The following is a 26,335-nucleotide window of genomic DNA, read 5'->3' as shown; positions in this document are numbered from 1 at the left end:
ATTCAATATGTATGCAGTTAGATGTGGCTATTGTGCCTATTCACTAGATAATTTACTAGAATGTTTGGCAATATTCCTTCTATTAAAGTTTCAATTCAGTATTTTTCGGCCGTATGGAGATGTTGAGGTGCGATACTTAATAAACTAGGAGATTAATTATTATATACTGTCAGTGTAAAAAAATTTACACCGTCAATGCATCACAATCATCCATTTGAATTACTTTTTAAATGTTTAAAATAAAAGTCAAATCTTTCAAATAAATCTGTGATTGTGATTTACTAATAGTGTAAAAAAAATTTTACCATGTTTGTGTATACCAATTAAAATTATAAATTAATTACTTTTTTTACTTTTCAACTTTTTTTTATCTGTAAAAAATGAAAATCTAGACTTTTATCCTCTACCTTTTCGTCTTCTTTCTTTTCGGAAAGAGTGTAACTGTATATCTTCTCCTCCTTATCAAAATCGTTAATGCACAGAAATAAAAGTCCACACAAAAAAACCAATCTATCCGCCCTACCCGGGTTTGACCGGCAACCTGCGGTCCGCTCGAGCAAAGAAATCGCCCGCAATTTCATTGGCCCAACCGCACCCTTCTTCTTGTGGGGTGGTTGGCCGGATCATCCGGGGTAGCGGCAATCACAGTCCTAATTGATAACTCTGGTTGCAAGACAATTCTGTCACACAATGATTTGAAGAATAAAATGAAATCTATGAAAGAGAAAAGGGGAAGAGAAGAGTAAAGAAAAATTAGGTTTGGGGAGAAGAGAAGGTGTTTATTGATTCTTACTGAATACAAAGGTTCTCGCTTTCTGAGTTCACAACAATGAATTCTCTCTATCTCATCTCACTTTACAAATGCAGGGTACCTCCCTATTTATAATGAGTCTACTTGCACATCATACAATCTTAAAATAACTAACCGACAATTTCGACAAGGTATATTCGACTCTGTCGAATACATGCAGATTAAACTATTACAAACTATATTCGACTACTATTCTATCGAATACATTCGATTTTAACTATGTTAAATCTTGTATCTTACAAACATGTTTAACACAGAATTACATATTTGACGGTGACAAGAGCTAATGCACTAATCAGTTTAGTAACACAACCAATTTTTCTTGTGATTTTGTAAATATGTTCTCTTAACACATAATAAGACTTAAATTCAATATAAAATCCATTCATACACATTGAAAGAGAACATGAGACTTAAAAACTAGTTTATACCTTCTCCCAACAATCAGATTCGAAAACATGCACCATTCTCATTCGCTCTTTGAAGACTAGCCACGCACACAAGTCCAAAAAAACAGAGGTTTTTAATAGCGAGTGAGGGAAGTAAAGTAGTGCCCGAAACTCATAGAGTACACAACTCTTCAAGAGTAAACCATTCTAACATTCTATTGATAACAATGATATTTCAATTTCTTCCATTAATCTTCTAATCCACAAATAATAATTCTATCTACTTTCTGGTTGGTACAATTCAATTGCAACCTAAATTAATCAATTCTAGCATTTTAACGAGGGCAGGTATACTGCACATGAAGTTGAGGGTAATTTGTAAAACTTACCCAAGAATGTTACAAATGGAACTGCGGGTCTTGTAGCAATGGAAACCAATAGTACTCTTTTGATTTCCGAAATGCCAATGAAAAAATGAAAATAGAGACCGAAGTACAATTCACCTTTGAATTCATGGAAGACTACAATATGACCCGGATGACAGCCAGACCCACTGCAGATATAGAGACGAGGGTACCTATGCAGTACTTGATCACATCATATTTTGCAGCTTCTAATTGGGCTCTCAATGCATGGATTTCCTGAAAGCAATATAAACTTCAATCCAAATTGTACACTCTTCATTCCAATAACAACTAATAAATCAAAATCATAAACTTACTCGATCAAGTTTGTTTGTCAAATTGGTGGTTTCAGCATTTTGATTAGCGAGCTCATCTCGAATGCGTCTGTGATTAGATTTGAATGTATATAAATAAGATGAAAACTTAAGGTTTAAGGTTAAACCAAATAAAGATTACAACTTCAAGAGGGCCACAAAAATAGAACAATATTTTTTATTTTTTCACTTACCCTCTTTCAAGATTCAAGTCCAATCGTTGTCCGGCAGTTACTTTGTCAATCTCATACCTATCACAAGACAATAAATAATTCGAAAAGCATCATAATAAAATCTAAGGGAATGGAAATTAAATCTAATTCAAGTGGAAAATATTTGTGTATAAAACTCCAAGGTGCAGACCTCAATTCACTTCTCATCTTATCTATGTCATTACGAAGTTTTTCAGTCTCGCGTTGCAACAAAGAAAAATGATGTTCCTGCATTACCAATCATCAAAAGATTCACTTAAACATTTGATGGAATAATGAAATTCAGCAATTACAATGTTCCTCCTTGTCTTCTCAAAAGTAGAGAACATATAGCTACAGGAAAAGTTCATAGTATGCCTATACATCACTTCTTTTCTTTCGTTTTTTGGATAGAATATGCCTAGACATCTGTTGAGATGTTGTGGTAACACATAGACTAATAGAATTAGCATCTAAGTTTTTCCTCTTATTGTAAAACGCATCTACATTGAATGCCTTGTTTAGGAATAAAATAACAATGATGTCTATACATAATGCATGTAATAGGGTTGGTGCACATTTCTACATAATTAGATTCATGCAACTCGGTCAGTTAGTCAGAGTGATGTTGATTGAATCCAATCACCTACATGTATGCTAGACTCCAGAACCCCTTGCCAATAATCAAATGAAAGAGAAACTTGTTGTCAACAGTGTTATCAAATGGTGGTGCCATGGCTGCTACGGCGGATATACATGGCGGTTTTGGGGATCACTGCAACGGTAAATACCAGCCGATATTGCGGGTTTTTCCGCCATGATCCGCTATAACACCGCAGTAAAGTGGCAGGTATGGAGGGATATTGTCTCTCCGCCATGGATCGCCATCCGCGATGGACAACACTGTGTCAACGTCATGTTAAACTGCACTGTCTTAAATTTAAAATTAAAACTAGATCTGGTTTCTCTTTATGATAGTGATAAACATATAACTTCTTATAGAGCCTCGCTTTGTAGAAACAATTAAAAATAGCAAGGATGGAAGTGATTTTATTGAGAAGTGGCTACAGAGCAGAACAACAAAACATTGACAGGAGTTTATCAGATCATGAACTAGCAATATATGGTGATGAAATAAGTGCTGCAAGAGCCTATTAATTACTACAAAATTTAGTCAATTAACATATTTACATTTAACAACCAATAAAAGTGAGAGAGGTCCGTGCAGCAACCGCACTTTGCCTTTTGCAGTTTTCTATGTGCTTTTCAATACACAGTTTGTGCATTAAGGCTTACTAGTCTAGGATTCTCAGCACTTCCTTTTCAACACCCTATAAACAGAAAGCATAAATAACCTCAAGAGAATGCTTGATTAATCTTCCAACACTTTGAGATTTTTAGTAGTCTATACAACAGGTGACCTGTGTCCCACTCCCATTATCAATGCTAAACCATCTCTTTAATGAAGAGCGCTAAAAACATACTATCTTAACACACACTCTCTTTTATTGGTTAAAATTCATATGGGCCTTACCAAATCATGTTGGTTTCATATAAATTTGATAGGATTCATATGAATTTTAACCAATAAAAGAGAGTGTGAAAAAATGTGTGTCATTGAGTGTGTTGCTAGCATATTCCTCTTTGATAGAAACATTAAAAACAAACTCTTAAAGTATAACATCTCTCTTATTCCAAAATTTGTGGAATGTTCAGGAACCTAAGTTGTTAATCTCGGATAACAGCACGTAGCGCCGAACCGCTAAAATGCTATAGCGGAATAGCAGATAGCGGGATGACCACTATTGTGAGGATTAAAAAACAATATACATAGTAAACATAAATTCCAACGACATGCATAAATACTTAAAAATAGAATTTGCAACATCACATATCCCATCAAAATCAATTTATAAAAGTATTCCTGCACAACATTATCATCCTCCTCAATGATATTAATCTCAGAGATTAATGCATCAGTAACAGAGGCAAACAATAAAGAAGCAGAGGAAAATGCTGAAGAAATAGATGAAAAAGAGGAAGAATACAGAAGATGCAGTGGAAGACGTCGTAGGAGAGAAGAGAACAATGTAGAAAAAGAAAGAAAAAACGGTGAAACCAAAGAAACATAACACATGGGGTTAAATATTAGACCAATAACAGGGCGGGAAAGGCCAACATACCCTTAAAAAAATCATGTTTCAAAATATTAGGGCTTACGATCTTGCTCCAAATTGAGAATAACGGCCATCAAATCGCGATGGCACCCCTATTGTGCCACCATAGTGGCTCTAGTCTACGATAATGCTTTTAGCGGCCACTATTACCGTAATCGTCAATAGAGGTGAGGGGCCATACCACTACGCTATGCTGCTATGGCACGCTATTGACAACCTAGTCAGGAACAATAAATTAAAATTTTGGTCTTTTCACAAAGACCGGAAAGAGTGTGAACCACTTGAAAATGATATTCATTCTTAGTTCTTGCTAGCAAACTATATAAAGAAATTAACTTTTTAGCGGATAAATGGAAAAGAAAATAAAAAAAGTAGTACCTGAGAACTTTGCACTTCAGATTTGAACTTTGAGAGATTTGTTTCTTGGGTCATTTCTGACTAGAAAATTTCAAAAGAAAACATAGTTACATATATATACACACATCAAAAACAAGTGAATTGAGAAGAAAAAAAAAGTTAAAATGACCTTCAGCATATCTGATTTTGTAACAAAAGATTGAGCAACATTTTCCAAGCTATCATTTAGAACTTGAGTGATTGCAAAAGTAATCGCTTCTGCTTGTTTGGAAGGAAACCCGTTGGATTCCAAATTCCGTACCTAGGGTTATTATCAATCCACCATGAAATCAAAACAAAGTAGAATGAAATGAAATTGAAGGAAAAGGAGGAAGAAGAATGGAATTACCAGCGCAAGTGTATCGACGAGGAATGCGCGCTTAACGGTGGAATCTACTGCCTGTGAAACGTGCCTGCTGCTGCTACGGGAAGATATGATGTTAGTGAAGCGAGGTTTCAAACCTAAACCCAAACCAAAAGCACGTTTATACAAACCCATTTTCACTTTTTTGTAATGCAATTCGAGGGACAAAGATTGTGTCAACTATCTTAACTACTCACGCTTGCTTGCTTGCCCCAAACGTCGCTGCCCTTTGTTTGTTGCTCCCATATTTTTTTAACTACTTCAAAACTTTTTTTTATTTTATTTTACTGCTTTTTTTATTTATAAATTTTCATTTTATAATAGATATTTTTTGTTCAGTAGAGTTTTATTTATCGTCGTGATCAATTCGACATATAATTGTGATTTATGTCTCACTTCATTTTTTTTTATTAATTGTTTCTCTGGGTTAAGAGGAAAGTGATATCATTTTTTAGGTATTTGAAATCATTTTCTCTTTCACTTTCTTATTAGCACCGGAGTACTAACATAATAGGTTAGCTCTAAATTCAATGCATCGGAAGTTCAGATTCATTGTAGCAAACTCTACTTCTTCATCTACGAGTTAATTTTGGTTTTATTATAGAACAATGACGATATTTGTGGGAATCAAAATCTAATTATTGTGCATTTTCACGTTCAAATCTCCTCCGTTAGCAGTTTAAATCTCTTTCTTTAGAAGTTGAGATCGTCTCCATTAGACATTCTGATCTTATATGTTAGAAGTATGGATCTCCATTTTTTTTGTTCACTTTCCTTGAATCTCAACTTCCTTTCCGTCGGATCCTTTCTCAGATCTGTCAAATATGATGGCGTCCAAAGCCACTCACTTTGTCGTTCAACGACAAGTTAATGTCGTTGTTGCTGAACATACCAAAGAACCACTTCCTCTTTCTCAAATAGTGGACGTTTCAGTCTTTGCAGCATCCATGTGCAATCCTTCACAACAATATGTATTTCAACCTAGATGAGGCAAGTGAGCATTCCAAACTCTTATGATCCTCAGATTATCGCAACAATCTTCCCAAGGCGATCCTTCGCACATACCTTCACCATTATCGGCAATTATCGGATAAGAAACGCTCCCCAGATTTCAGCTTACAAGCTAACCTCATATCGGTGGAGCCACTGATCTACTAAAGAGTGTTTGTTACCTAGTACAACAGTAGGATTCACAATTATGGGTTGAGTTTATAATCGAATGGAGCCTACGTCATGTTAATCCGAAGAACATCAATATGCATGAAGCAACCTCCCAGAGAAATCATGTCGATAATCCTGAGTTGACCTTCATCAAAGCGGTGACGCTACAAAGAGAAGCTTCAAGGTCCATAAGTCGTCGCCACTATCGAAGACACCATAATTTTTCCACTGTTTGTGAAGAGGGGAGCAGTTCCCACACTCCCCTAAAAATATATCGTCCTAGTAGGTTGGAGAGGTATAAACAAGATGTTTCGACCCTAAAGCATAGATAAAATCCCTTATTTGTGCGTATTTTTGACAATAGAATTTTTAGGTCGTTAGATAAACCTCCAAGTCTTTAAAGCTACAGTGGGATTAGGTATCTGTATGAACGCGTCGAACATGTGGACGATCGATTGGACTACTACCAAGCCCATAGTGTTGTAAAGTACAAGTTTTTTGCATTAACTTTGATTAGATCATCAATGTTTGGTTTAATGGGAGTAAAGACTCTTTTGAGGGTCTATATGAATGTTCCATTGTCCATCTCACAATCAGGAAAAGACAATCCACAACAATGGTCGTACTCGATGGGATAACTCAAGGGAAAAAATAAATCCTACGCGAATACATTGATCACTTTACCAAAGTGGCAGTGGTCATGGGGGGCACATATGACAGATTGAAGTGATGGACTTTTGAAAGGAGTTTGAGGAAGGATTGCATGTTCCGAGAGAAACTAGGGTTTAACTAGGCATATAGCCTAAAATATTTATTAAGCACAATGCATCTTTACATCAACTACAAAGAGAAACTCTTAACTATGTGAGTTAATTGAGGAGTGTAGCTTTATTGTAATAAGCTAGTTTTGGATCGAACTCACAAACTGTAAGGGGTAGCTTCAGAATATGACAGAGACAAATTCGCATGTACTGGTCGAAGTCTGTTCATACATGTTATTATTGAAGTCTGATCGTGTATATTACATCATGCATCTTACTTGATTTATTGGTCTAGTAGATATGCATGTCATGTAATAGATTAATTGTCGAACATAACATACATGTGCTAGTAGTTTATAAATAGGTTGTTCTTTCCACTTGCTAAGTGAGAGATGGTTGTGATTCACGTGTAAACAATTAACCTTCTTTGCGAAAGTGAATAGAATAATCATTTTAACCATATTTCTCTCTTCTTCTTTATCCTTTTTCTTCTTCTTTAATGAAAAGATTTCTTGTTTTCAAGAAACTCTCTATTTCTCATAAAATAAATTTGTTTCTTGGGACTGTTGTTTTTCCCAACAAACTGGTGCAGTGAGCATGGAGAATATGCCATCATCAAAGTATGAGATTGAGAAATTCACCGGAGTAAATGATTTTAGATTATGGCATTTGAAGATGTAAGCCCTTCTTTTTCAATAGGGTATGCTAAAAGCGCTGAAGGGATCTTAAACACATGGATGTTGCCATAACGGAGAAGGAGAAGGCGACGATGATCGAGAAAGCCTACATGAATCATTATTCAAGATCTATCTCATTACAAAACTATTAAATATTTCATTACAAGAAATTCAAAATCAAATTCTACACAATTTTACACGTTTATGACCTAAAATGACTTTGGTCAATTGTTGACTTTTTGGTCAACAATTGACCAAAGTTAAGCTGACCACTTTAACCCCTAAATCTACTTTGTTTTTCACTCCCATAAATCCTCTATCCTTGTACCTTCGAACTTCCCCATGCCTTGTCAATTTTGACCAATCTCATGCCTTGCCAACCTTTATCACTCTGAAATGCCATGTTAAGTCCTTCGTGAATATTGTCACAAGATAAGTATGCTCATACTATATGCTTGTCGGCCCTGCAAAGTCACATCAAAGATACACACACAATTAACATTCATACATTTGCAAAATTGTGTAACCTTTTTTACTATTGCCATTATCCTGAATGAAAATGGAAATCCCATTGAACAGTAAAATATGGATGAGATCATATAATTTATTGATTGTAGGTATATTTCTCCAAGTGGGGCATCTTGGAGTATTTTTTCCTTCCTAATTCATGGTAGGAAACCAACAGTAGAAATACTACATTTTCATTGGCAAGGTGAAAACTCAGTATACTACACTGACATTGATCATATAAACATCGTACTTAAGAAACTAAGTGTTACTGGATTGATGTTCATATCATGGTTTGAAGTTAATCAAAAGTATCCTGAAGCATGGCAATTAACATACAACAAATTTGTTTATGTTAAGAAAAAAAAAAGTGGAAACCACATTAAAAGGGTTACACAATTGACAAACTAATATGGCTTCCTCCAACAACCAGGGAATTGTACTATCTCAGATTGATGCTAACACACGTTAAAGGTCCACACAGTTATAATGAAATAAAAAAGTTTAAGAACGTAAAGTATGATACTTTCCATGATGCATGTTTTGTTATGGGTTTTATCGGTGATGATCGAGAATTCATGTATGTTATTAATGAGGTGTACCATTGGGGTTCTGATCATTATTTGAGGTTACTTTTTGTTTATACTCAGTAGGTTCTTCGTTTGATGTTATACTTGAATAATAATGTTTAAGATATTTTAAATTAATACATTGACCCCTAGGTTGACCAGAAGTCTGTCCCGTAGTTGTGTCTTCACACAAAGGGGCACCCAACAATTCCTCGCATATAGAGTTATCTTAATTAACTATACCATTGCAATCTTATCATAGATAGGTAGACCTAATAACATGTAGACATCCTCAAATGTGACGGTACACTCACCGAAAGGAAGGTGAATTGTGTGGGTTTCAGGTCTCCATCTTTCTAACAAAGCAAGAATAAATTTATAGTCAAGTGAATATGAGACTATGTTGAGTAGATTACCAAAACTGCATCCTCGTATATATGGTTCTATCAAAGAGTCGTGTGGTACATATTCATGTACACGACATCGAAATCTTTTTGGATCTTAACAAAAGATAATTAAGAAATAAGTAATAAACAATATAAATTTTTTGTTAGGAAATAAGAATAAGTAATACAAAGAACTTCCAAAAAACTCAGTGGCACTTAAGCATTATGCTCTAGAGACTATTGTCAATTTGGAAATGTTGCCAACGTATACCCCAGACGGGACTTGTGTTAATGGTAATGGCGTATTCCGTCGAATCTTATGGGCGTATCAACCATGCATCAAAGGTTTTGCTTTCTGTAAACCTATTATATAAATTGATAGTACATGGTTGTACGATAAATATAAAGGAAAACTACTGATGGAAGTGACACAAAATGACAACATCAACATTTTTCCAATTGCCTTTGCACTAGTTGAAGGGGAGATTACAGAGGGATGAAGTTTTTTCCTGAAAAATCGCCGATTGCACGTTGCTCCTCAGCCTAACTTATGTTTGATCTCAGACAGACACCCTTCAATTGTGAGTGCCTATAAAAACATTAATAATGACTGGTAAGATCCTCCTTCGATGCATGTCTACTGCATTAGACATATCGCTCAAATTTTCATGCGGGAGATCAAAGACAGAATGTTGCGGAAGAAGATTGTCAAAGCAGGGTATGCATTAACATAACCTTCTTTCAAACACTACCGGGAAGATATCAGATTGTCAAACGCGGATGCAGTAAGGTGGATCGACAATATTCCATTGGAGAAGTGGACTAGGGCCTACGACAACAGTCAACGATAAGGCCACATGACAACAAATCTTGTGGATCAATGAACTTTGTCTTTAAAGGCATCAGAAACCTACCAATAACCTCTTTAGTGCAAGCAACCTATTTTAGACTAGGGACGCTGTTTGAGATCATGCATTCCAAATAGAGTTCAATGTTACAATTTGGGCAGTTGTTTAGTGATGCCTCAATGAAATTCATTAAAGAGGAAGCTGTCAAAGCTAACACACACGTGGTCATGGTGTTTGACCGTATTAAAGGTTGATACAATATTGTTGAGTCAATGGATCACAATGAAGGCATGCCGAGGGGACACCATCGAGTGGAACTAAATAAAGGTTGGTGCGACTGCGGAAAGTTCCAAGCCTTTCGTATGCCCTGCTCCCATGTCATAGCGGCATGTTCAAAGGTTCAACATGATTATTCCAACTTACTATCCGACTTTTACAAAGTCATAAACCTTTGCAATTTTTACAAAATTAGCTTTTCGGTGGTAGCAAAAGAGGATTACTAGTCTGCATATCAATGAGGCATTCTTTGGCACAATGAAATATTGCGAAGAAAGAAAAATGGTTGCCTAAACAACACCCGTATTCGAACCGAAATGGATACGATGAATAAAATGGTTAGATTATGTAGTTCATGTCGTCATCCCGATCATAATCGTATAAACTGTCATAGTGTTGGAACAAACATAACAACATAATTTTAATTGTAACTCTTTTGCTTTATATTAAAAACAACATTCATTTCATATGATAAGCAGAACAAATACAATAATTAAACAACAACAAAAGTAACTACAACAAATAAAATGACATCACAAACAAATACAACACATAAACAACATAATTATGCGATTACAACCATCAAAACACTTTTGTGAGAAGTATACATCATCATGTGAACGTGTCTGTCAGTTTTAACATTGACCCAAAAACGAACTTCTCCATTTTGGTGGAACTTCGTATCAAGCCATTGAATTTTTTCGATCCTTTCATCATCTGCAATTTCTCCATCTAACCAACGATTCAAGGTCCTATTAAGATGTTCGAACGTATCTACATTCCAAAGTCGGATCTTCATCAGAGGTTGCACTGCTGAAAAAATTAAATCAACATTTCTCTTGTGAATATAAGGACACAAGTATGAATATGAATACATTTTAAAGAAAAATGGAAGGAGAATGAAGGAAAATTGAATGGGATAGTTAGAAGATGTGTAAAAATTGTGGGAGAGTGATGTTGTGTATTTATAAATGGAGCGGTGGAGCAGTAGCCATATGCATTGCCGTACACGTAGAATGGACTATGCATGCGCCATTGCATGTTACGCCTACACATGCATGCGCCACTTTTAATGGCGTCATGGCCATGGAGACGTCAGTACATTTGGCGCAAATGAATAACATTTTCATTAGATGTGCCAATGCAACTGACGTCTATATTAGATATTTTTGGAAAAGTGATTATTTTGATAGATATTTTTAAATTATGATTATTTTAAAAAAAACTTATTTATCAAAGATGCATTTTAGTATTTTTAAATTATGGAACACTTTTTTTTCTTTTCTCTTTCTCCTAAACGAATCAATACTTCAAATCAACTCTATTTCTCTTTTTTTTTTTTCTCTTTTCTTAGGCTCTCTCATCTATTTGTCTCTTCAGAGCTTTTTCTCAAACCAAACCCATCCTGCCTAGGTGAGATAAGAACTTTTTTTTTCTTTCTTGTTTATTCGCTTTTCAACTCCGTTCAAAATCACGGAAGCTGTGGAACTCAAAAGGAGGTTCTTTCTTTTAACCCATTTCTCTTGTTCATCTTTTATTAATCGTTTTCTCATTCCGATTTGATTCTCTGTTAGGGTTAAGGTCGTAGCTGCTGTATACTTTCCCATTAATTTTTGGGTCTTTTTAGGGTTCCGATTCATTTTCAGCTATATAGTAATTAATGATTTCAAGGATTTTCATTGCGTTTATGAAAAACAAATCTGCGCTTGGTACTTGAGTTCTTATTGGTTGTTACAAAAGAGAACGATGAAGCTAAAAAAACTCAGTTTTAGAAATCAAGTGACTCAAATTTTAATGTAGTCAAAATAGAGGAATTAAAACTGCATTTGAACTTTATTATTAATTGAGTTTATTTTTCTGTCTATCTTGTTTTCTGCACTCACAACATTTTTTTATATATGCTTGTTAAGTAGGAGTTTGTTTAATTGAAGCATAAAATGGAAGGTGTTGATGCACTGATAGGTGAAGATAAACTGGTTCTAAAGGGGCTAAGTTTCTATGGTTTTCATGGAGCTTTGAAGGAAGAAAGGACTTTGGGGCAGAAGTTTTTTGTAGATATAGATGCTTGGATGGATCTCAAACCAGCTGGAAAATCTGATAACTTGTCTGATTCTTTTAGTTATGTTGAGTTATATCGGTCAGTCACCATTTCGAGTGATCTTATCAATAATTTGTGCTTAATTTGGTTTTATTTTATATATACTCTCATAAGCACTTATGAAACTATTTAGGAGACCTTATACAAGTAGGCTATGGCACATATAAGTTGTTTCAAGTTTGTTTATATAAACTCTTGAGGATAACTTATGAAAACAACTTATAGCTTTTTTAAAAGACTTTGACTTTATTTTATCTTTTCTTATATGATCAATGTTTTATTTAGTCGTGTATCTGAATATAACCTTTGTTCTCAAAATAAGAGTAATTATTTGGAGTCAAACATAGGTTTGTAAAGCTTTTCAATGCTAAACTAAACATACACTCTTGGTTGATGCAGTATAGCTAAGGAAGTTATTGAAGGACCAGCTCAAAATCTTCTGGAGTCAGTGGCCCAAAAAATTGCAATCTCCACTTTGGAAATTCACAAAGACATATCTGCTGTTCGTGTCAAGGTTGGAAAGCCTCATGTGGCAATTCCGGGCCCGCTTGATTACTTAGGTGTTGAGATTTTGAGACGCAGAAGCGATTTGACAGAATAGAACTTTCATATTAAATAAATGCAGTTATAGTAAAAGATATTTCTCAAATCAGATCATCTTTGATAGTTTAAAATAGTCTAAGCGAGATGTAAAAGTGATGTCATATTATTTCTCAAATTTTCTAACACTAAAGAAAAATGAATCCTAAAAGTTATGTCTCTAGATGAATTTCTATTTGAATCTATATTGTATCTTATGCCTAGCACACACTTTTCCTGGTTAGCTGAATTGATCAAAGACTGGTGTGACTTTAATGTTTTTCCAAACTCCCAAAAAGAGCCATAGTAAATTACTGTGGAGAGGGACAGAAGTTGGTCTTTGAGCTTTCTCTTTAATTTGGACCTTGCATAATTAAAGTTGATAATTGAAGTTTTTAATAGGTTAATTGTGGACATGTTGAACTTCTTTCTTAGATTTTGATACCTGTTAGCATTGGCATGCTTTCTTTACTTACATATTTTATGATGAAACTTTATTTTGATGAACCTTGCTCTCATGTCCATAATGTCACCTTAGCATCTACTACCAATTCATTTTTGTGTTACATTATGGACTGTGGTTGACTTTGGCAATTCACGTATTATATTCATCTTCTGCTCAATTTATTTTTTTCCTTTCTCAATCCTTGATTATAGTTTCTTCTTTAGCTTTATGTTGCTGTTGAATAATTGCTCTATATGGTATGTTATTGAAGTTTCCAGTCTTTCAAGAGGCATCGGTTTTGTTGTCTGAAACGATTGAAAAAAGCTCTTGATTTTCCTCGATTCACTTAATACCAATGTTGCCAAATGCAGATCGTAGAAAACTGCAGTTTTGGTAGTCCGCTATGCAACAGTGCTACAACACTGCTATTTCACAATATTTTGTAGTAAATATTGTACCGTGGAACAATAGCGATCTGTTTAAATTCCGCAATTTAACAACATTGCTGAATACATAATTGCACCTCTACAGTCTTCATATGCGTCTACTTTAAGCTGTTGCATCTTTTTGAACTGATACCGAGATTATATCAGTGCATTTTTATTTTTGATTTGATGGATGAAGACCATTTTCCTTATTGAATCTGATGGAAAATAATAATTCCATGTTTGACTAAAATGTAATGGAAAATATTTGTGACTGATATAATCATGTCTAAGCTTCTTCATACCATTTTCTCTTTTATGATCATTCTACAGTTTCAGTCTTCGCTCTAGGATAAATTTAAATTTGAAATATAGGTTGTTTGTCTTTTACGACTTATAAATTTGAAGTAAAAAAAGCAACTTGATTTCTTTTAGAAGTTGGCTATGTTAAATTGTTAACTATCTGATATTTACTGACAAGTGTCATGGTTTGATTGGCTATTTTTTTTCCTTTATGCTTAATCAGACACATTGCTTCTGAATGCTCTACAAAATCCATGTGCTGGAATTGCAAAGAACCCGGCCACATGGCCAGCAGTTGTCCAAATGAGGGCATCTGCCACACCTGTGGTAAAACTGGCCACCGTGCTAGGGCGTGCTCAGCTCCAGCAATTCCTCCAGGGGACTTAAGGTTATGCCACAACTGTTATAAGCTGGGTCACATTGCTGTTGAATGTATGAATGAGAAGGCTTGCAATAACTGTAGGAAAACAGGACACTTGGCACGTGATTGTCCAAATGACCCCATTTGCAATGTGTGCAATGTTTCTGGACATAGGTAAACAATGTCCAAAATCCCACATTATTGGAGATCACAGTGGCAGAGGCAGCTTCCGAGGTGGTGGTTACTGTGATGTCGCATGCAGGAACTGTCAACAGTTGGGTCATATGAGCCGTGACTGCATGGGCCCCTTGATGATTTGTCACAATTGTGGAGGCCGTGGTCACTTTGCATATGAGCGTCCTTCAGGTCGCTTTGTGGATCGCTGTCCGAGTGATCGCTACCACCCTGGTAGGAGATACTAATGGATTACAGGTTATGGATTAATGTTATAACTTATATTGTTGTTTTTCTATGATTATCTGGTTGAGGACTGTTTGTTGAATATTGTTCGGTAGAGTCACGACAATGATCATAATGCCAATATATCGGCTATAAGTGCTTATGATTGTGCTTGAACTAGGAATAAGATTTTGCTGCTTATGAGGCATGATTTTTGTTTTGAATCATCTTACTACCTTAATAAGCGACTATGTTGAAGTTTAGCTACTATGTTGAAGTTTATTATATGCTATATAAATTATTATATACCTAGAGGCCAATGGTGTGAGAGTATTACTAATTTTAATATTTTTTCAATTGTATTTATCATAAAAAAAACATTTTTTATGATATGTATATGTTATGTTGCACAAATTATTATATACATAGTGTCAGTTAATCACGTTGGATATTGAAATAATTTTGACTTTTATTTTAAAAATCTATAAAGTAATGCAAACGGATGATGGTGATGAATCAACCGTGTAAAACTTTTTATACTGACAGTGCATAGTAATTTATTCTTTATACTGCACTATAATTATGAGCAAGTTTAAAGTGGGGTAGACTTTAAATCTGGACATAGAATTTATAAAGTGTATATAAATCATCGTAATGAAAATTGGATTGGAACAGTCGGTCGGATAGGATCGGGTCAAAAATTGGAAAATCAAAGGTTTTAAGTTGGATTGGATTTTGCTTTTAATTTATAAAAACATAAGTGTTTCGTTTTTAATAAAAATATTCTTCGGTATAACCTTATTCTTCCTTCTTCAATTTAACTAAAATTAATTAATTTATTAAAGAGTAAAATATATTTTTTAATCAAAAAACCGGAGATTTGGGACATTATAAATACATGGGTTATTTTATTTATTAACAGTTTTTAAATATTTCTAAATAATAAAATATAAAATTTTAGGATATAAAATTAATTAAATTATTAAATGTTAATTACTATGAAATTGTTAATATATTTTTATATCATTTTAAAAAATAAAATTATTCTGGTACATTATTCTTCTATAAACAAAAAATATTATTTATTTATAAACGATTCAACTGGATTCAATCCCAATCTAATCTTAAAATCTTTAATCTATAGATAGACCAGTTATTCGATCTGATTTTAATTACTTTAATATAAATTAAAAGAAAATCCATTAAACATCACATAATAGATTTTATATTATAAAAATATTAGGATTGAAGAAAAGGAAGAGTAAAAAATTGATTTCACATGTGGTCTTATAATGTACTAATATAACAGGGGCTTTAATTTTATAAAATAAGAATTAAGAAAATAACGCATACTAAATCAATACCTTATTCCGAGGATCGCGCACTATGTGCATCACCATTGTCTTCACACTTTTGTCGATGATCACTCGATTATGTAAAATGTCTGGACCTTGCCTACTACCGAGTGTTGCCGTACTACGTGGACTACCATAGTCGTCACACCTTTGTCGATGGCCATCTGACTCTGTTGTATGATGCCGATGAGATTCGCCACCCGATCGTTGGCGCTGCCACCCCTTCGAATTTGACGTTGTCGACTTCTATCGTTTAGATCTTTAAAGCTTTTCTACGATTCTGACGCCTTTGGTTTTTGACAGTCTTGAAATATGTTTTCCTTCTCTTTATCACTTGAGATTTTAAAACTACTTCTATAATTCTCCACATTAACTTTAAAAATGTTTGCTAATAAACTACTTTGTTGCTCTCTCCAAATTGAATCTTTATTTGAAAAAATCCTGATCATGTCACTTGCACTTATAGTTATTCAACCATCTTTTCCTTTTTGGGTAATCTAGCAAGCATTCATATATAGTTATTCAACCATCTTTGACTTTTTTATTTTCAAATCCACTATAAATGTTCCATAACTACTACTAGTATCCATTACATGAACCTCCATCTTAAACTAAATCTTCTCCATCATAGTTTCTAATACCTCCATTTTCAAATATATACTCTTACTCCTCTTGCGCGACTCACTAGAAATAATACATCTGCTTATGACGAACTTTAATCATTCAGATTCCACTTTTCACATTTCATATCCCTTTCTTATCTCTTGGATATCCATTGAAGACACAATTAACAACCTTACCATCAAGTTGGAGTAACACGATTTGCACAAACGATAAAATTTTAATGATCAAAATACAGTTGTTGATAAGTTTCTTACACCAAATCTTTAGAAGGTTATCATTGTGAATATATATTTGTCGATCATATAAGTTGTTTTGGCACCAGCCTTACTATAGAAATACTCAAGTAAATCAGCTCCTAGTACCATGTTAGAAGCTGTCAAATGGATTTTTATCACTTGTCGCCCATAAAACTTATTAAAGTGCTATAATACAACCTTCATGCATCTACAACACCATGACATCAAATTACATAACATGTTTTTGTCATGAAAGTCTTCATTAGCTAATGATAAATGACCGATGGTTAATGATGAAGTTGCTTTCGTATCTGATCCATGTATTTCCTTCTTTCCGTTATGGTCGGACGTCATCAATAAAGACCGACCACGAATTTGAATACTTCTCGGCTAGTTCACGTCCGACAAGCGTTGGAAGCAACTGTTCTGGACCGACCAAAAGCTCAGTACAAATGTCCAATCATACACAAGTCCAATCAAGATTAGCCAACATATAAAGTGAGCACATGCACATGTGAGAGTCAAGGTACACTTTTATATATCTACTTTTTACTATACTCATCTTCGACTCTGAACTGACTTAGTGTGATAACCTTGCATATCTACCCACGCCATCGTATCAGAGATTAACTTCACCAATTCCAGAGTCTTACGTCATCGATCGACATAAATTCTAATTTCACAACGAAACAATAGTCTTAAAAATAGGTCTGGATCAAAAACTTGTATATACTTAAAATATAATTTTATAGGATGCGTTTGTTTTAGGTTATAAAATATTATTCTTTGGAATTCTATTTTTAGTATTATTTCTATGAATATACAAGTATTTGGCCAAAAAGAAAATTTCTCAAAACTATTTATAATATTTATTTAATTTAAAAAATATAAAATAAAAATAAATGTGATTAGTATTGCAAAGTTATAATTAATTAAACTTTAGATTCCCACTCTTTAAACAAAAAAATAATTACATAAAAGAATAAAAATACCTAAAGTTAATTTTTAAACAAATATGATAATATTGCATTTTCAATATCATATTTTTAGACCTATAATCTCACATTCATAGATATATTTATAAATCCATGTTCTTCCAAACAATAGAAACACCAAATTTCTCTTCATCTCATTTCTCTGTTTTGAAATTCTGCTCAAACAAACAAAGTTTAAGAGAAATCGTGTGCGTCTGCTCTAGATCGCACCTTGTTTATTCGCTTTTCAACTCCGTTCAAAATCGCCGAAGCTGTGCAACTCAAACTAAGGTTCTTTCTTTTATCCCTTTCTCTTCGATTCTCTGTTAGGGTTTAGATCGTATCTGCATACTTTCCCCTTAATTACGTCTGGATTTTCTCTGTTCTTGGGTCTTCTTAGGGTTCCGATTCAAAATCTTACTTCATTTTCAGCTATATAGTAATTAATGATTTCAAGGATTTTCATTGCGTTTATGAAAAACAAATATGCACTTTTTGTTTGCTTATTGCTGGGTACTAGAGTTAATGTTATATTGGGAATGTTTTTGTTTTTTGAGAAGTACGTGAATATTATCAACATTGTGACACAGAGACTTGCTATCCAGTTTTGGGTGCTGATTGATGCGAGATGGGTTGCTTGTTGAAATTTCATGTTCTATACTGTTGGAATTTTGGTTTTTATATTTTGAAGGGGAGGTGGGGGTTTGGATAGGCTTAAGGATGATCTTGGATGTGGTTGTGATGTGGACAGGAGGAGGCAGTGGCTGATTGTGTAGGTTGTGGTGGAGGTGGTTTTGCTGATCACTTGTAGTACAAGTTAAGAAAGAAAAAAAGTGAAAATGAGTTCAGACAGCCGAAGCAGGAGTAGGAGTCGTAGCCCAGGGATCCGTAAGATTCGCTCTGATCGACATTCCTATCGTGATGCTCCTTACAGGAGAGATTCGAGTCGGGGTTTCAGGTTTTTTTCAAACTATTTATTTGCTGTTTATCTTTTCCTACTCAAATGTTCTGGTTGTAAGGTTGGAGAAGAATGAAACTGTGCTGTGTGCTAAATGAGGCTTTAAATGTTTATAGTGCTGTTTGTAAATCCTTAAGCCAATTTATTTACTTTTTATAAAATGATATCTTCACACTCTACCTGCTGCTCTGATATGTTATTTTTATCAAGCCGTTTGACATTTTGAACGTGTGCTTTTCTCACCGCAGCCGGGACAATTTGTGCAAGAACTGCAAGAGGCCTGGTCACTATGCTAGAGAATGCCCTAATGTTGCAGTTTGCCACAACTGTGGCCTTCCTGGGTATGGATTTGAGTCTCCTTTTTTTATTTATTTTACTTAGCATGCTGTTCTTTGATGTATTTCTTTCTTTAGGTTTTGTTTGTGAGTTTAGAAGGGGAGGGGAGGACTTTGAAACAAAGGAAGAATGAAATGGAAATAATTGAAGGTTTTGGGAAGGGAGGGTTCTTAAGGAGTTTATTTTTCTTCTAATACAAAATCCCCCTAATATGAGGGAACTCAAAAGTTGTGTCGAAGAGTTCTGGAGGGCTTTGATAAACTATCCAAATTCAAACTATGTTATGATTTTCTAAATATTAAAATATACTTATGACGTCTATACATAAGCACACTTTTGAAAAGAAAGCTCATGATTTCCCTCGATTCACTTGATACCAGTGTTGTCAGATGCAGATTGTAGAAAACTGTAGTTTGTTTATACTCCGCTACACTACAGTGCTATGGCGTTGCTATTTCACAATATTTTGTACTAAATATTGTACTGTGGAACTATAGCAATTTGTTTAAATTCCGCTATTTAACCAACATTGGTTAATACATAATTGCACCTCTACAGTCTTCATCTGCTTCTACTTTCAGATGTTACATCTATCTGAACTGATACGGAGATTATATCGGTGCCATTTTATTTTTGATTTTATGGATGAAGACCATTTTCCTTATTGAATCAGATGGAAAATATCAATTCCTTGTTTGACTAAAATGTAATGGAAAATATTTGTCACTGATGTGATCATGTCTAAACCTCTTTATACCATTTTCTCTTTCATGATCATTCTACAGTTTCAGTCTTTGCTCTAGGATAAATTTAAATTTGAAATATAGGTTGTTTGACTTTTACAACTTCCAAATTTGAAGTTTTAAAAAAAGCTACTTGATTTCTTTTAGAAGTCTGCTATGATAAATTGTTAACTATCTGATATTTACTAACAATTGTCATGGTTTGGTTGGCTAGTTTTTCTTATTTTCTTCCCTTTATGCTTAATCAGGCACATTGCTTCTGAATGCTCCACAAAATCAGTGTGCTGGAATTGCAAAGAACCTGGCCACATGGCCAGCAGTTGTCCAAATGAGGGCATTTGCCACACCTGTGGTAAAACTGGCCACCGCGCCAGGGAGTGCTCAGCTCCAGCAATGCCTCCAGGGGACTTAAGGTTGTGCCATAACTGTTATAAGCAGGGCCACATTGCTGTTGAATGCACGAATGAGAAGGCTTGCAATAACTGTAGGAAAACAGGGCACTTGGCACGTGATTGTCCAAATGACCCAATTTGCAATGTCTGCAATGTTTCTGGACATGTGGCTAGACAATGTCCAAAATCAAACATTATTGGAGATCACAGTGGCAGAGGAAGCTTCCGTGGTGCTGGTGGAGCGGGTGGTGGTGGTTACCGTGATGTTGTGTGCAGGAACTGTCAACAGTTGGGTCATATGAGCCGTGACTGCATGGGCCCATTGATGATTTGTCACAATTGTGGAGGCCGTGGTCACTTGGCATATGAGTGTCCTTCAGGTCGCTTTGTAGATCGCTACCCTAGCGATCGCTACCCTAGTAGGAGGTACTAATGGATTACTGGTTATGGATTATGGATTATGGATTATGGTTATAACTTATATCATTGCTTTTCTCTGATTATCTGGTTGAGAACTGATTGTTGAATATTGGTGGTGTATGTGTTTGCTCTTACACTGAACTCGGTAGAGTCGTGACAATAATCATGATGCCAATTTATCGGCTATAAGTACTTATGATTGTGCTTGAGCTAGGAATAGGATTTTGGTGCTTGTAAGAGGCATGGTATTTGTCATGCTTCATTCTGCTACCTTAATAAGCTTACTATGTTGAAGTTTATGTTATGTTGCATAAATTATTATATGATATATCATATTTATTCCCAGAGTCCAATGGTGTGAGAGGATACTAATTTTAGTATTAGTTCATTTGTGTTTATCGGTTTTTTTAGCGTGTCTCGCAAGAGTTGACTTGAGTATCTGTCACGTCAACATAAGCTAATTGTAATTTTTTGAAATTGTTATCAATGAGTTAGCGAAAACATTGTAGGGCTTTTGGCCTCATAAAATAGGGATTTGAGAAAACCACACATTTATATTAGATATTTAAAATTGATATATTTTTACAAATTAATAGATATTTATTTTTATATAATAATATAAATTAAAATATATAAATATATATTGTGCGGGTATGAGATATGATGGGTACTAAGGTGTTTATATTCGCATCAATCCTCATTTATTTAAGTGAATAATTATTCGAGTCCGATTTTTGCATATTTTTATACTACGCGTGGTAAGTATTTTTGTAGGTATCCATTAGGGATGAGTGTTAAATTGTTATCCTTAAATAGGGATGAAAATTGGACTCATCCTTAGTGGCTACTTGTAAAAATTATTCGTAGAGTAAAAATCCGTAAAATGGATATGGACGAATTATAAACGGGTATGAACGTGAGTAACGTGAGTATGAGTATCTTAGTAACCACTTTATATTCTATACTCTTATAATATATATTTATATATATTTTATTATTATTATATACACGTGTTAATTTACCATATATATATATATATATATATATATATATATATATATATATATATATATATATATATTAAATTATAATAAATCTGTATATATTTTAGTATAAACAAATATTTATTTATTTATTTAATAATACCATAATTGAATTTTTTTATGTTAAAATTTTAAAATTCCATAATAAATTATAATTGAACGATTATTTTTTATTATAAATGCGGATAAAGAGACATGATACAAGTACGTGGACGAGTACTCCAGTATTCTGTTCAAACTTTATCTATTGTCTTCCTTACACGTGGGGTTAAAAGATTAATCACACAGATATTTATAAATCAGCTAATAAGATACTCGTGCGTCTGCACAGAAAAATTTATTTGATATTATATAAAATGCAAATGTAAATTTAAAATAAATTACTTAATTGTAAAATGAACAATCGTATAAATTGAATTGTGTTAAATAATCATACAAAAAGAACAAAATAATTTGTGACATGGACAAAAAAAAAAGGGAATTTTGACATTTAAAAGTAAATTTTTAATCTTTTAAATAAAAATAATAATTAATTAAAATAAAATAGATATTATCGGAAAATAAAATATTTTATCCATATTATTCATCGACCATCTCTAAAATATTAAGCGCGTATATATATATATATATATATATATATATATATATATATATATATATATATATATATATATATATATATATATATATATATATATATATATATATATATATATATATATATATATATATGTGTGTGTGTGTGTATAATGAAACATTTTAATAAAGAAAAGCAATTTTTGAAGAAATTTAAAATGATTTAATCAAAATTCATTGTTTGAATAAAAAATATGAAGAATTGTTAAAATGATGTAAAACTATATAGTATTTGATTCAAGTTAAAATTAAAGAATTTCAAATGACATCAAAAAGTAAAGAATTTAAAATTGCTCATTCATTCCATATAATATAATGTGAATAATAAATTATTTATTATTAACTTTTAAAATTTTGCAAGATGGTCTTCGTGTTTTATGAAAATTTCACATTTATCTTAAAAAAAATTATTTTTTTAAAAATAAATCCCTAATATATTTCCAATTTTACTTGGGGCCTTCAAATTTTCAAAAATTATAAATTGGTCATTATTTTTCATATTTTAAATTTGGCCCAAAATTTTTAAAAATTTATGAAAATGATCCTACAATTTTAAAAATGAATCATTTAATACTCCATCAAAATAAAATAATTTAAAAATGAATGTATTTCAATTGAATAATTTGAATTGCTTAAAATTTTGCAATTACTTCATCCAAAACACTCTAAAATATCAACTCATATAAGTAATTTTACAATCCAATTTAGATGGAATAATAATTGTTTTTAATTAATATAAATATAATTTATACGGTTAGTGCAATATATATATATATATATATATATATATATATATATATATATATATATATAATATATATATATATATATATATATATATATATATATATATATATATATATATATATATATATATATAGGGAGGGGATCAATTGACATTGGTGTCAAACATTAATTTTGATACCATATCTTATCTGTTAAATAATATTTGATCCAATGGTTTTTATTAACTCAATTAATCATTCATGTGTTAAATATTAATTTTTATACCATATCTGATCCGTTAAATATTACTTGATCCATCACTTTTATTAATCCAATTACTCATTCACCTCTCAAACCTTTCCACTCATGAATTTTTTTTTCTTCTTTCTTAAACCTTTTGTGCTTTTCCTTTTTTTGATCTACGACCAGGATAAAAATTAATCGTGTTACATCACTTGTATGAACTCAGTCATTCATCCTCCTTGCACATTCTCTGAAGTTTTCTCATCATCAAATCGATTTCTCCCCCAATTTTTTCAATAAAATCACTATCGGGTGAGTGTGAGAATGAACTTTAACAATAAAAAGTCTCTCCAAGATTCAAACCAAATTCATAAGATTGTGGAGGATGCAACCTCTGAGGTTCTTAAAGAACCTAATTGGCCTATGAATCTCGCCATCTGCCAATGGGTCAACACTGAGAAGGTCAGCGCCATGGAATTGGTCTGTGAAATAAAGAAACAAATTATGATTCAATGTCCTTCAATTCAGTATCTATCTATGGTTTTATTAGAAACATGTTTTAAGAACTATGACACTACATTATCAAAGGTAACTGAAGAAGTGGTTCTTGATTATATGGTGAGGATTATTTATGATCTTCAAACTGTTGATACAAACTGCAACAAAGCTTTGATCATTATTAAAGCATGGAGAGAGTCAACTATTGAATTGCATAGCTCCTCTGTGTTTGAGTTTGAAGAAACGTCAATTTCCAATTCTTTGAAAAACATGAATGATAACAATGAGGTAATCTATATAAATAGTATATTTACAGTTTAATACTTGAAAGTTTTCTATTTGGTATAAGTTTTTTAACTTTTATTGTTTTACATTCAGGGCAATGAGGTTCAAAATAGTGATGAAAATGTGTCAAATATTTTTTCACACAATGATCATATTGCCATTGAGCCTCATAACACTTATCCGTATGTTGGATTGGAATTTGACTCTCTCGAGGATGTTAAAAATTTCTACAGAGAATTCGCTAAGAAAGAAGGATTTGGAATTCGTACGCGTTCAAGTAAGCACAATTCATGCATACTTGTGTGCTCTAATGTTGGAAAACATATAATCAATAATATATGTAATGAAGAAAGTATTGCAATCAAAAGTAAACGTGAGAAAAGGTGTTCGACTTTGATGATTGGTTGTAAGACTACACTTGTTACTTCAAAGGCACACAAGAGTGCGAAATATCTTAGATGTCATAAGAAAATAAGTGGCGCTGCAAAGAACCTTGTTAAAAAGTTTGATCAAGAGGGGTTGCCAACAGGAAAAGTTGTTGCATTATTTAACAATCAGGATTCAACCTTCTCTAATAGAGATTGTTGGAATTATCTTACGGATCTTCGATCTCGAAATTTAGATGTTGGAGATGCTCAAAGTGTATTTAACTTTTGTAAGCAAAAATAGGTTGGAAATCCAAATTTCTTTTGCAAAATACAATGTGACAACCATGCACGAATGATTTTTTTTTTGGTTGACGCAAGATCAAGGTTATCCTATAAAGTTTTTGGTGATGTTGTTACATTTGATACAACATATAAGACAAACAAGTATAGCATGTCGTTTGCATCTTTTACAGGGTTAAATCCTCATCACCAATCTATTTTATTTGGTTGTGCTTTGTTGCAAGATGAAACAGAGAAATCATTTACATGGTTATTTAAAAATTGGCTAAAGGCAATGGGAGGAAAAAGTCAAGTGTCAATAATTATTGATCAAGATTTGGCAATGAAAGTTGTTATATCCAAGGTATTTCCACATACTCGACATCGTTTATGTTTATGGCATATTAGGAAAATATTTCCAGAGAAACTTTCACACATATACCATAAAACTTTGATTTTTAAGCTTGGTCTGAAAAGGTGTATTCATGATTCATCATGTGTAAAAGATTTTGAAGAAGATTGGCATCGTATAATGATTGAGTATGATTTGGGAAATAATGAATGGCTTCAAGGTTTATACGGTATGAAAAAATGGTGGGTTCCTATTTATAATAGAAATACATTTTTTTGCCGGAATGAACACTACTCAAAGAAGTGAGAGCATAAATGCTTTTTTTTTATTCTTTTGTTGATTCTTCAACCACACTGCGAGATTTTATTGTGAAATTTCACAAAGCAGTCGAATGTCTCTACGAGAATGAAAGAAAAGAAGACTTTGAATCGAGACACCGATCATGCATCTTAAATGTTGGTTCTAAAATATAAGAGCATGCTGCAACTATTTATACCAGAACCATATTTAACAAGTTTCAAGATGAGCTAGCAAAAGTTAGTCAGTTAATAAAGAATAAAGTTGATAAAAATGGATCTCAATCTACATATAAGGTATCCAATTGTTTTAATTCTCAAGACTGACTTACTGTAAGTGTAAATCTTGATAAAATGGATGCCAAATGTAGTTGTCAACTTTTTGAATTTTTGGGAATATTATGTAGGCACATCCTTGTGATTTTTCAAGCAAAAAATATTGTAGACATTCCAAATAAGTATATTTTGCACCGCTGGACAAAGGACGCTAATAAAAGCTTAGGATTTAATATTAGCGAAAACCATTATGTATCTGACAACGATAATCCAACAACTTTGTGAAGTCTGCATGTTCTTAATCAAGCAAGCTTGTTACCCGATCTTGCTGCAAAATATGAGAAAACATGCATATTTATAGTATTAGAGTTGGAACAAATATACAAAAAGGCCATAGTGATGAATTCATATATTGAAACTAGTAATCAAGAGCCAAATTATTCTGGCGTGCTGA

The 26,335-nt window shown here is 33.1% G+C and overlaps 5 protein-coding genes across 10 annotated transcripts; 4 read left to right on the top strand and 1 right to left on the bottom strand.

Annotated features, from left to right (window-relative positions):
- Positions 1-1,390: 1,390 nt before the first annotated feature.
- On the bottom strand, positions 1,391-5,320 carry LOC127084955 (protein FMP32, mitochondrial). 2 transcript variants are annotated; one of them, XM_051025490.1, is made up of 8 exons: positions 5,244-5,320; positions 5,032-5,144; positions 4,813-4,944; positions 4,665-4,724; positions 2,282-2,358; positions 2,113-2,169; positions 1,922-1,988; positions 1,391-1,841 (listed from the first exon to the last, which is right to left on the bottom strand). In XM_051025490.1, the coding sequence occupies exons 1-8, from the start codon at positions 5,290-5,292 to the stop codon at positions 1,722-1,724; spliced, it is 675 nt and encodes a 224-aa protein (XP_050881447.1). In that variant the 5' UTR covers positions 5,293-5,320; the 3' UTR covers positions 1,391-1,721. The 2 variants fall into 2 exon arrangements, with proteins under 2 accessions (XP_050881447.1, XP_050881448.1); XM_051025491.1 differs by having other exon boundaries at positions 5,032-5,274.
- Positions 5,321-11,516: 6,196 nt separating this feature from the next.
- Positions 11,517-14,339, top strand: LOC127084958 (dihydroneopterin aldolase 2). 4 transcript variants are annotated; one of them, XM_051025496.1, is made up of 4 exons: positions 11,527-11,730; positions 12,145-12,368; positions 12,729-12,843; positions 14,305-14,339. In XM_051025496.1, exons 2-4 carry the CDS (start codon positions 12,169-12,171, stop codon positions 14,317-14,319), a joined length of 330 nt encoding a protein of 109 aa, XP_050881453.1. In that variant the 5' UTR covers positions 11,527-11,730; positions 12,145-12,168; the 3' UTR covers positions 14,320-14,339. The 4 variants fall into 4 exon arrangements, with proteins under 4 accessions (XP_050881452.1, XP_050881453.1, XP_050881450.1 ...); XM_051025495.1 differs by lacking the exon at positions 14,305-14,339 and having other exon boundaries at positions 11,517-11,644; positions 12,729-13,092; XM_051025493.1 differs by lacking the exon at positions 14,305-14,339 and having other exon boundaries at positions 12,729-13,092.
- A 26-nt stretch (positions 14,340-14,365) lies between these two features.
- On the top strand, positions 14,366-18,806 carry LOC127078415 (cellular nucleic acid-binding protein homolog). The gene is made up of 2 exons (XM_051018875.1): positions 14,366-14,616; positions 18,722-18,806. Exons 1-2 carry the CDS (start codon positions 14,366-14,368, stop codon positions 18,804-18,806), a joined length of 336 nt encoding a protein of 111 aa, XP_050874832.1.
- Positions 18,172-21,226, top strand: LOC127084954 (zinc finger protein GIS2). Of its 2 annotated transcripts, none has more exons than XM_051025487.1 (4): positions 18,172-18,321; positions 18,782-18,988; positions 19,237-19,329; positions 20,316-21,226. In XM_051025487.1, the coding sequence occupies exons 2-4, from the start codon at positions 18,870-18,872 to the stop codon at positions 20,890-20,892; spliced, it is 789 nt and encodes a 262-aa protein (XP_050881444.1). In that variant the 5' UTR covers positions 18,172-18,321; positions 18,782-18,869; the 3' UTR covers positions 20,893-21,226. The 2 variants fall into 2 exon arrangements, with proteins under 2 accessions (XP_050881444.1, XP_050881446.1); XM_051025489.1 differs by having other exon boundaries at positions 18,621-18,988.
- Positions 21,227-23,639: 2,413 nt separating this feature from the next.
- Positions 23,640-25,511, top strand: LOC127084951 (protein FAR1-RELATED SEQUENCE 5). The gene is made up of 2 exons (XM_051025484.1): positions 23,640-24,313; positions 24,404-25,511. Exons 1-2 carry the CDS (start codon positions 23,852-23,854, stop codon positions 24,977-24,979), a joined length of 1,038 nt encoding a protein of 345 aa, XP_050881441.1. The 5' UTR covers positions 23,640-23,851; the 3' UTR covers positions 24,980-25,511.
- The last annotated feature ends 824 nt before the right edge of the window (positions 25,512-26,335 follow it).

Source organism: Lathyrus oleraceus, chromosome 5, assembly GCF_024323335.1.
Source record: "Lathyrus oleraceus cultivar Zhongwan6 chromosome 5, CAAS_Psat_ZW6_1.0, whole genome shotgun sequence".
In the NCBI taxonomy this organism is placed as follows: Eukaryota; Viridiplantae; Streptophyta; class Magnoliopsida; order Fabales; family Fabaceae; genus Lathyrus; species Lathyrus oleraceus.
Note: the sequence above shows the minus strand (reverse complement) of the source record. Positions and strands in the feature narration are given on the sequence as shown.

Coding starts and splice junctions, on each gene's coding strand:
- LOC127084955 (XM_051025490.1), bottom strand. CDS start 5,292: ATGGGAGCAACAAACAAAGGGCAGCGACGTTTGGGGCAAGCAAGCAAG. Junction 5,145..5,243: donor TTTGGGGCAAGCAAGCAAGC/GTGAGTAGTTAA, acceptor GTTTGGGTTTAG/GTTTGAAACCTCGCTTCACT. Junction 2,170..2,281: donor AAGATGAGAAGTGAATTGAG/GTCTGCACCTTG, acceptor GTCTTGTGATAG/GTATGAGATTGACAAAGTAA.
- LOC127084958 (XM_051025495.1), top strand. CDS start 12,169: ATGGAAGGTGTTGATGCACTGATAGGTGAAGATAAACTGGTTCTAAAG. Junction 12,369..12,728: donor AGTTATGTTGAGTTATATCG/GTCAGTCACCAT, acceptor TGGTTGATGCAG/TATAGCTAAGGAAGTTATTG.
- LOC127078415 (XM_051018875.1), top strand. CDS start 14,366: ATGGCCAGCAGTTGTCCAAATGAGGGCATCTGCCACACCTGTGGTAAA. Junction 14,617..18,721: donor TGCAATGTTTCTGGACATAG/GTAAACAATGTC, acceptor TATATTTTGAAG/GGGAGGTGGGGGTTTGGATA.
- LOC127084954 (XM_051025487.1), top strand. CDS start 18,870: ATGAGTTCAGACAGCCGAAGCAGGAGTAGGAGTCGTAGCCCAGGGATC. Junction 18,989..19,236: donor GATTCGAGTCGGGGTTTCAG/GTTTTTTTCAAA, acceptor TTCTCACCGCAG/CCGGGACAATTTGTGCAAGA. Junction 19,330..20,315: donor CACAACTGTGGCCTTCCTGG/GTATGGATTTGA, acceptor ATGCTTAATCAG/GCACATTGCTTCTGAATGCT.
- LOC127084951 (XM_051025484.1), top strand. CDS start 23,852: ATGAACTTTAACAATAAAAAGTCTCTCCAAGATTCAAACCAAATTCAT. Junction 24,314..24,403: donor ACATGAATGATAACAATGAG/GTAATCTATATA, acceptor TTTTACATTCAG/GGCAATGAGGTTCAAAATAG.